This window comes from Liolophura sinensis, chromosome 1, assembly GCF_032854445.1.
Source record: "Liolophura sinensis isolate JHLJ2023 chromosome 1, CUHK_Ljap_v2, whole genome shotgun sequence".
Classification (NCBI taxonomy): domain Eukaryota; kingdom Metazoa; phylum Mollusca; class Polyplacophora; order Chitonida; family Chitonidae; genus Liolophura; species Liolophura sinensis.
Window position 1 is genome coordinate 17,484,464 of NC_088295.1, and position 9,577 is coordinate 17,494,040.

At 41.3% G+C, this 9,577-nt stretch overlaps 1 protein-coding gene across 1 annotated transcript; it reads right to left on the reverse strand.

Moving 5' to 3' along the window:
- Nucleotides 1-287: 287 nt before the first annotated feature.
- On the reverse strand, nt 288-6,334 carry LOC135482024 (uncharacterized). The gene is made up of 4 exons (XM_064761840.1): nt 6,185-6,334; nt 2,858-3,129; nt 2,215-2,355; nt 288-531 (listed from the first exon to the last, which is right to left on the reverse strand). The coding sequence occupies exons 1-4, from the start codon at nt 6,296-6,298 to the stop codon at nt 309-311; spliced, it is 750 nt and encodes a 249-aa protein (XP_064617910.1). The 5' UTR covers nt 6,299-6,334; the 3' UTR covers nt 288-308.
- Between the last annotated feature and the right edge of the window lie 3,243 nt (nt 6,335-9,577).

The following is a 9,577-nucleotide window of genomic DNA, read 5'->3' on the forward strand; positions in this document are numbered from 1 at the left end:
AAAGACGCTTGAATATATGTATGTCTTTATGTTGAAATAAAACAGCTAATTTCCGATTCAGCGCAGACGAATGTTCACCTTGTGACGTGAAAAGGGACTGGTGACATGGAATAATGGCATAATTAATTCTTGAAATAAATGTATAAATAAATAAATAAAGCAACTTGATTCCGTAATACAGTGGATTAGTGGATACGCGAATATTAACATGTGAGTACAAGTACGCTTACTTACAGGATCCAGTTTTTGGAATACTTACACAATTTACATAACCTTTAAGAATATGTCAATACCTACATGCTCTACCTTTAAGGATATGTCAATACCTGCTCTACCATAAAGGATATGTCAACACGTACGTGTTGTGCCTTAAAGGATGTGTCAGTACTTACAGGATCCAGTTCTACTCCCGGGAAACTATTACACACGCCGCCGCATTCCTTTCGCGTTCTAGCAAAACGACATCGCACTCTGTCAGCGTCCGGGTCTAATGTCATGATTCTGATGGGTGTTAGGCAGCCAACGTATACCCTGCATTGATAGACATCCACATAATGATGACTTTTGACTTTGGGGTGTCAAGATCAAATTATCAAAACAGCGAACTGTCACTGAAAATTGTCTATGTTTCAATGATTATTAATTTATTCATATATTATTCATAATAGATTACCAACAGGGATATCTATATAACTTGTAGTGTTTGTATTCAAGGGGAATTTAATATTGCGCCAATATTAAATGAGAAAGCAATAAAATGCACTTATAGGGCGCCTGGTCTCTTCATTTATAGTAGTTCCACGAGGCGAATGTAACTGGACTCCCTATTAATGCTAGTTCCATGTGGCGAGTGTAACTGGGCTCCCCATTTCTGGAAAGCGACTGTATACGAAACAGTCGCTTTCCAGAAATCGAAATCGTTACTTCCACGTCATCCAGAGTGGTAATTCCGAAACTCGATGGTATATTCGCGCGACAAGGTGTTTCACAAAAAGTCAAATCCGATAACGGACTGCCTTTCAACAGCCGGGACTTCAAAGACTTTGCCGCAAACCTTGGTTTCAAACACCAGCGCGTTACCCCTCTCTGGCCCGAAGCGAACGGTGAGGTAGAACGTTTTATGGCAACCCTAAACAAATACATCAGAGCTTCATCTGTCGAACAAAGGAATTGGAAGCAGGAATTATTCAAATTTCTCAGACATTACCGTGCGACACCACATTCCTCCACCCATGTTTCGCCATTTGAAGCAATAACTGGACGTCATATGAACATTGTTCTTCCACAGATACCGACTACCTCTGACAGCCACAGCAGAATTGCTGAGTGCGACGCCCTCAGTAAGCAGAAGGCGAAATCATACGCCGACAACAGACGCAACGCAAAACAAAATCAACTGTCTGTAGGTGACACCGTAGCCTACTTGTGCGAAAACGGAAAAGAAACAAACTTTCTACTCCATTTGATCCTCGTCCATACAGAATCACTAGTCTGAAGGGCAGCATGGTTACTGCTCATCGTGGACAGCACGTCCTCACCCGTAATGCATCACACTTCAAGCCAGTCATCGCAGATGTTAATCCTACCTTCGAATAGGAGGAGGAGGAGGAGGAATATGCTGATCTCAGCATCCCACTACCCAACAGCCCTCCAAGGCCGACAACCCCTCCGAGTTCACCAACGCAGCTGTCAAATGGTCCCTCCACGCAGCTTCATCCCTGCATGAAACCTTCAGGTGAACAGCGGAGATCAACGCAGAAACGAAAGCCCTCAGTTCGTTTCAAAGACTTCGTCTTATAGACTGTATATCATCGTCTGACCCAGTCGCCTAGCCACCGTAATTTTCATGTATCCCATTTTCATGTATTTGACATTAAGCATCATTCCAGTGACATTATACATGAATATTCCACTAGCATAAACGGTGAGCCCAGTTACATTCGCCACGTGGAACTAGCATAAATGACAAGCCCAGTTACATTCACCCCGTGGAACTACCATAAATGGGGAGCCGAGTTACATTCGCCACGTGGAACTACCATAAATGGGGAGTAGAGTTACATTCGCCACGTGGAACTACCATAAATGGCAGGTTAAATGAGAAATCTGCTAAATCCTATTGACATTAAGTATAAATATGCATACTCGAATCAATGCGCATGGGGTAAATTTGCAATTCTTCAATTTAAAAGTTCACTGTCTTTCAAAACTTACTTGTAGACCGGGATGTTAAACGTGAGAGGGCTTGCGTTCGGCTGACCTGTATCACTCCGTACTCCCAAGGTCAGTTCCGTCTGAAGCCGCCATTGGCCGTCAGTCTCAATTTTGAGTGGAACCCAGTCATGACCTTCGATCCTGAACGAAGAGCTCTCATTTATATACAGGGACAGGTGGGTGCGGGGTGGGTGGTTGGGTGGTGTGTAGGAGGGTGACACCACATTGCTAAGTTTGTGAATGGTTGGGGACATCTATGTCTCCTCCAAGCACGCCTTCATATTTTCGTTTCTGTACTATACAAATGGAAATACCTCTCACGTCACTCGAATCAGAATCACCCCTCCACCTCCCCACACTCCCCATCCCCACCCCCACATCAGAACCTCGTTTTGGAAAAATACAGATTTTTTTTAGCAATGGTTTTTCGTTATGTTTTATGCTTTTGTGTGAGGCCGCATACAAGTATAGGTAACTGTAGATTCACTTGACTATATGTATATAAACATATCCCTAATCATGCAGTGTGAAATGATCTGACGTTTTCTGCCCGAAAAATAAGAATGACACCTACTGCCTGCCTCTTATTGTATGAGATGAAATAGTTTTAGGACTAAGAGTTGTTTTCAGAGATGAAACTTACGCCACGGTAAAGGGGCCAGGGTGACCGAACATGACACTGAATGAGCCTATGCCTTGTTCCCATTGGTCCGCTTGACTGACAGCAGACACACTGTAAGAGGTGTCTGAGAGGATTGTCTGACCTTTGCATCCTTTCTCACAGATAAAGTTTTCCGGTCCCGTGGCAGGACCCGAAATACCCACACTTGTTTCGGAACAATGTTTTCCGCATGGTCCCTCCCCTAGAGTCCACATCAGCTGATAAGTGAAGCTTACATTGTAATTGTTGTGTACCTGCAGGAGAACAAAGGCTTTGGAATTCTCACCTGAGTAATTATACATAAATATTTGTCCGCAAAACACTAATCAAATAAATAAATATTCGGTCAGATGAAGAGACTATGAAATGTAACTGGTCACCTGACGGTTTTGATAAGAATTGTCTTGTTTATATTCAATCAAAGTAATTAAGTAGGAGATGTACATACACACGGTCATATCTGGACGGATTTTGGGATACCCGACTACATAATATATGTCAGACACCAAATAAAGGGGTATCACGCCATCATTTTTATATCAACTTGCAATTCATTCTTCAATTTGACATTCATCTGCCCAGATTGTAATCAAAAAGGTTACCCGTCATCACGGTATGATACATCATAGCTCCAGCAAGTAGTATTCTAGTTGCATTTTAAGCGCGACAGGATGGAGCGCATGCGATGTCTCAACCTGTGTCGAACTGAAAAAAAACCGAGAAAGCTTGTTTGGAGCTAACGATGATGTGGAGGATGGCTCAACCAGTTCTGTACTAGAAACAGACAAAAGGGCCTGGAGACAAGGATGATATGTTGATGACTCAACACTCAGAAGGGTTTTCTGAAGCTAACAATATGGAGAATGCCTCAACCGCTTCTGTACTTTAGACAGACCGAGAATTAAAGGTTATCGGATGATGATATAGAGGATGGCTCAACCAGTTCCATACTAAAAACTTGCAAAGAAGGGCTGTATGGGTATAGACCTAGAGCTGTCGAGGATGGCTCAAAAGTTTACTTATTAGAAACAGACCGAAGAGTTGTCTGGAGATAACGGTGATATGGAGAATGCCTGAACCGGTTCTGTACCTCAGACAGACTAAGAAGGGATGTCTGCTGGTAATGATGATATGGGGACTGGATCAACCGGTTCCGTACTAGGAAGAGACCGAGATATGGAAGATCGATCAAGTGGTTCCGCACTAGAGGCAGCCATGAAGGGGTGTTTGGAGATAAAGATGATATGGACGATGATCAATCGATTCCAGATTAGGAACAGACTCCTCTATTCCAGATCATTCGTGGTAAGTTGTCGGCACAGATCTGTTCACATGGAACGAGAAGGAATACACAGTCGTTGTAGGCTACCACAGCCGGTACTTTGAAGTAGAGGTTCTGCCAAACACTACAGATGAGACAGTTATGGTGAAGATATGAAGATCGTGGCGATATTTGTGCGACACGGCCTTCCAGCGAAAGTCATTTTACGATAGTGGCCCAAGAGAGTTTGCCAAGTTTGCATCTGTTCCACATAAAGCCAAAGCAGGTTATCGCGACCCCCTAATCGCTCTCTTAGGGTACCGTACTACACCAGTTAATGTTGGTTTGTCTCGGTCTCAGTTGTTGATGGGTAGGAGGCTTAGATCCGTGATTTCCACTACTGTATCTCAGTTGAAACCGCAATCATTTGATCAGGCTAATGTTCACGACAGAATGTCGGAAAACCGCAAAGAAAAAACAATTGCCACAAGATTGCAAGGTTTAGATAAGACCTGAAAACAGGCCAAAGTAACGGAAATTTTTCCGAACCCCTTGTACAATGTTGAGACGCAAAATGGTGTACAGTGTCAGGCTCAATCGCCCTCATCTTCTTAAAACAAACGAGGAACCGAAATCACTCGTCCTGTCCTATATTGTGCAGGGCATGATGAGCGCGAAGGAAATGAGTCAGTTTCGATGACTCCACTCCATTCTAATGAACCTACCGAAATTATCGCTGGTTAGCGTTATAGCGAACCCACTGCATTGTCTCAAAGCCCGTACATCACCAGGTCAGGTCGTGTTGTAAAAACAAAAGTATTGAACCTATGTCATTCTTGCTTGACTATTCTGACATTAAGCCTCTGTGACTCAATACTGGTTCAGTTGGCATATGTTTGTTTTGCTCATATACCCTTTTAGTTGAACTTAAGATCTTTATATTCCATATGCATTGTTTTTCATGTTCAATATGCATTGTAACAGTATGTCAGTTAGAGTTACCTCCCATGCACGTTCTTCACATGGGAAGGGTTATAGTAATGCGACAAACTGTAACTTGAGGAGAATACACAAGGTTGAACCTAAAACTTCTCTGTGTCATTCCTTATTCCTGATTACTACAAAAACAAGTACGTCCTACAACATAACCAAACAGTACAAGGGGTGTCTGGGGACAATGATTTATTTATTTACTTGATTGGTGTTTTACGCCGTACTCAAGAATATTTCACTTATACGACGGCGGCCAGCATTATGGTGGGCAAACCGGGCAGAGCCCGGGGAAACCCACAACCATCCGCAAGTTGCTGGCAGACCTTACCACGTACGGCCGGAGAGGAAGCCAGCATGAGTGGAATCTACTCCTGGACGTTATAACTATTAACAACAGAAACTATTTCGATTTAGTGTCTGTGTTTAACAACCTTTATGTTTAACTACCGGTATGTCATGCCTTGCGACAGAAGCTTATCAGTAAAACAAATTTGCATAATTTAAAATTCTCTCTGAAGCAATAGGTTACAAACTGTATACTGATATACAGCGCGGTGTTAATGATGCCATTTCACCATCATGAAAGAAACTTACCGCTGTCTTGCCGTTATCTAGATCGTAAGTGAAAATGTCTCTGAGCAACCTGTAAATGGACGTGGGTTTCTACCATACTCTTCTTGGTTTCCTCCCACCATAGTGCTGGTTGCTGTTGTATAAATATTCTTGGTTTCGACGTAAACAGCAATCAAATAAATAAGTAAATAAATAAATAAATATGGCCGTTATACACAGGCCATTCTAGCCTTGCTGATATGATGGAAAGCTTGTTTCAAACCTATTCAAATCTAACTCTGCCCAGCTGACCGTCAATTGTTACAATGTCACGACTATACAGTGCTTTGAGAGTCGTATTTCCTTCATCAACACAACTTGTGCAGTTAACTGATAAATGTGCGTCTTACAGCTAAATTGGAAAATTCTGAAAATAAATATGCAGGCATTAAAAATTTATTTGATGAAATTCGTAATTATATTGATTATTTAAACAATCATACCTTATCAACATTGTGCACTCTCCATCTAAGAGATCCTCCGCGGAAATACGGTCCGGCGGCTTGTATCCCAAGACTGCCAAGGACCATGAGCACAATGGACACCCCGATCGCCATGATGCAGAGTGAAATGCGTTGTTCTGATCAGACCCTCTGATAAACAGCACCCCAGAAAGCAAAAAACAGTCTTATATCACTTGTCAATTTGGTCAAAGGTAAACGTTGCTAGGACGCAAATAAATTTCTGCAGGATTTACTGTGTTATGTGTTATCTACCGATGATGACTTGACGGTCACAAACTGGGCCTGGGATAGATAAATAGTATTTACAAACCCTCGCCGACATCCACGGTTGCCGGAAAACACTCCAGCGTTTTTTTTTATAAATGATCCACTTCATATAACCTTTTTGGCAGTGTAAATAAAGATCAGATGAGTTGTGATTACCTAACACAGTTTGTCTCTTGTGTGTAATATCGTCGTTGGAAACACAAGCGTCTAATCCCGGAAAATGACAGCGGAGACAAGATAACCTATCTATTCTCTTGGGAACGAAATATACGATTGCAGTATACACATCACTTCTGTGCTAGGCCTATATACTTAATACTTCAGTCTTAACTTACATTAGATAGGCCTAAACAAGGGTTTCTGGACTTGTTCTTAACTCTGCTTAAGGTACTCCGAATCATGCATCTATTAAGATTAATGTCAAAATTAGATCAATTCTGTATGTAAATAAATCTTTCGTTGACGCTGTTTAAGAAGAAAGCATGTTGATACGAAGTACAGGGAGGTTCAACTCTTACAAACAGTGACGTAGGTCGCACTTATAAGAATAGGCAAGGCAAGCAAATATTTTCTATTTAATGCTTGATGTGGTCTAAGGAAATATGTGGATCTTCGATGAAGCTTTGCGTCTGTGCTTGTATGAGGCCAAGTCGGCCTATCAGCGTGTGTCAAAATAAAGTCAATGCTGTTGAAATATTCGGTACACTTGTTCACGAAGGGAAACCTGAATCCATACCATTTAAATGGCCTTTAAACGGTCTGAGTTCATATAGAACTACAAGAACGTATCATTATTTACTAAATGCATTGGTCTGAGAGGGAAATAACTAGGAAATTCAAAATATTCATTTATATTCATTTATTCACTTGATTGGAGTTTTATACCGTACATTAATTTACAATTATCTATGTTTATATAAAAGGTTAAAAGTGCGGGAAACATTTAAAAAGGGATTCTTAATGGTCACTTTCATAAGATATGGGGCAAAACATACATACACTCCAAATATTTTTACCCCTTGGTCAAGTTTGAAGGAAAGGTATAGCCTTGGTCATGTGTGTCCGTCCGTCCGTCCGTCATTCCGTCCGTCCTTCGTTCCGTTCGTTTAAACAATATCTTGACAACCGATTCATGTATCGTTATAAACTTTGGTGACCTGCTTTAACTGCTGTCCAGTAGGAACACTATGAAACTTACACATTGTCGGACAATATTTTATTGACCTTTAACTTGTGGTCTGAATTTGTATTTCGTTCAATAGGATTTATGTCTACATTTGATGATTGATCCAAATTTAAAACGTTATACATGTATTCACTGCAAACTGGACCTCCTAGAACCTACAGCCAGTATGATAAGCGCAAATGACCTAAAGAGGTATTCTGCTATATCTCCAAACCTATGCTGAGCCAAATTCAGTGAAAATTCAAACTTCGATTTACTAATAACCATTGGCGTACTTTTTCATGCATGTTAGATTATACATATTTCCACTGTAATGTTATATCTGTCCAAAACTATTAAGCAATATTCAATGGATTTTCATACATGGAATGACAGGTCACCTACACCATACATTGCATTGTGGTCAGCACGGCATGCCTCCTGGCCTAAGTTCTCTCGTCAGTCCCATTGGCTGTTAACATTATTCGACATAGTTAACCAAAATGTATTGCCCACATTCAGTGCAGCGTTCTGGGTCTTATCCTGGTGCATCTGCTGCTATATCTGGGTAAAAAAAAGTGTGTGGGAAATATATACAAAGGTACATGACGACAGCAATTCACAGTCGACAAATACCATATAGCGTAGCAAAATAGACCCATTCTTCAGTGGCTTAGAGCATGGATTCCACTGGAATTTGTCCTTTCTTTTCTTAAGTCGCCTCTCACCAATGCGGTCGCTGTGAGTTCAAGTCCAGCTTATGCTGGCTTCCTCTCCGGCCATAAATGGGAAGGTCTGCCACCAACCTGCGGGTGGTCGTGGGTTTCCCCCGGGCTGTGCCCGGTTTCCACCCACCATAATGCTGGTCGCCGTCGTATAAGTGAAATATTCTTGAGTGCGGCGTAAAACACCAATCAAATAAATAAACAAATAAATCTTAAGTCCTCAGGGAAAAGCTGCAGATTTTTAATAATTGAGAATCTTCCAAACCTGTATACCATGCTCAACCAAAAAGATATAATAATAACAAATCAAATATGAACTCTGACGAAAGAACTTAGGTCAGGAGGTATACCGTGCTGACCACAATGCCATGTATGGTGTAGGTGACCTGTCATTGATTCCATGTGTGAAATTCCATTGAATATTGCTTAATAGTTTTGGACAGATATAACATTACAATGGAAATATGTATAGTCTGAAATGTATATGTATGTATGTATGAAAAAGTACGCCAAAGGTTATTAGTAAATCGAAGTTTGAATTTTCACTGAATTTGGCTCAGCATAGGTTTGGAGATATAGCAGAACACCTCTTAAGGGAACTCTTGCCCAAAAAAGTAGGCCAGCGATCGGTAGCCAGTTCCCATGCACTTATGTATACATTGATTCCCCTGCTAGTATGTAGGCTACTGGGCTTTGTGAGATGCCTAACGGCGTATATTATTTGTGATCGGCCTACAGTCATGACCACCGAAGATTTAAACGGCAGCTTTAAACATAGGGGTGGATTCACGAAGTGTCACTCACGTCAAAAGCTTTGGGTTACTCTCATTCTCATGGCTGAAACCTTTCCCTTACCCTATCACCAGACCGCCTAAATTGGCCTACTTTCCCCTTGTCCAACCCCAATCATGCCCAGAATTAAACTAAACTTCGTCTTAGAAATTAATTTCAAGCAGATAAAAATGCAGCGCAAAACTCAAAAAACAAAACACACATTTCCCAAGTTTACCCTCGTCATAAATCTTGTTTCACGGCTATAGGCCTAGCCTGCAATTTTTAATGACGGTACTAGTGCAGGCATGATTAGGCCTGAATGATAACTTCACTCTGTCAAATGTTCCTAGAGGACCATATTGTGTTCTTTAACGCGTATCAATTGCAACTGAGAAAAGCTCAAGTAAGGGGAGACTACTTTGCCTGAGAGTGAATGTCGTT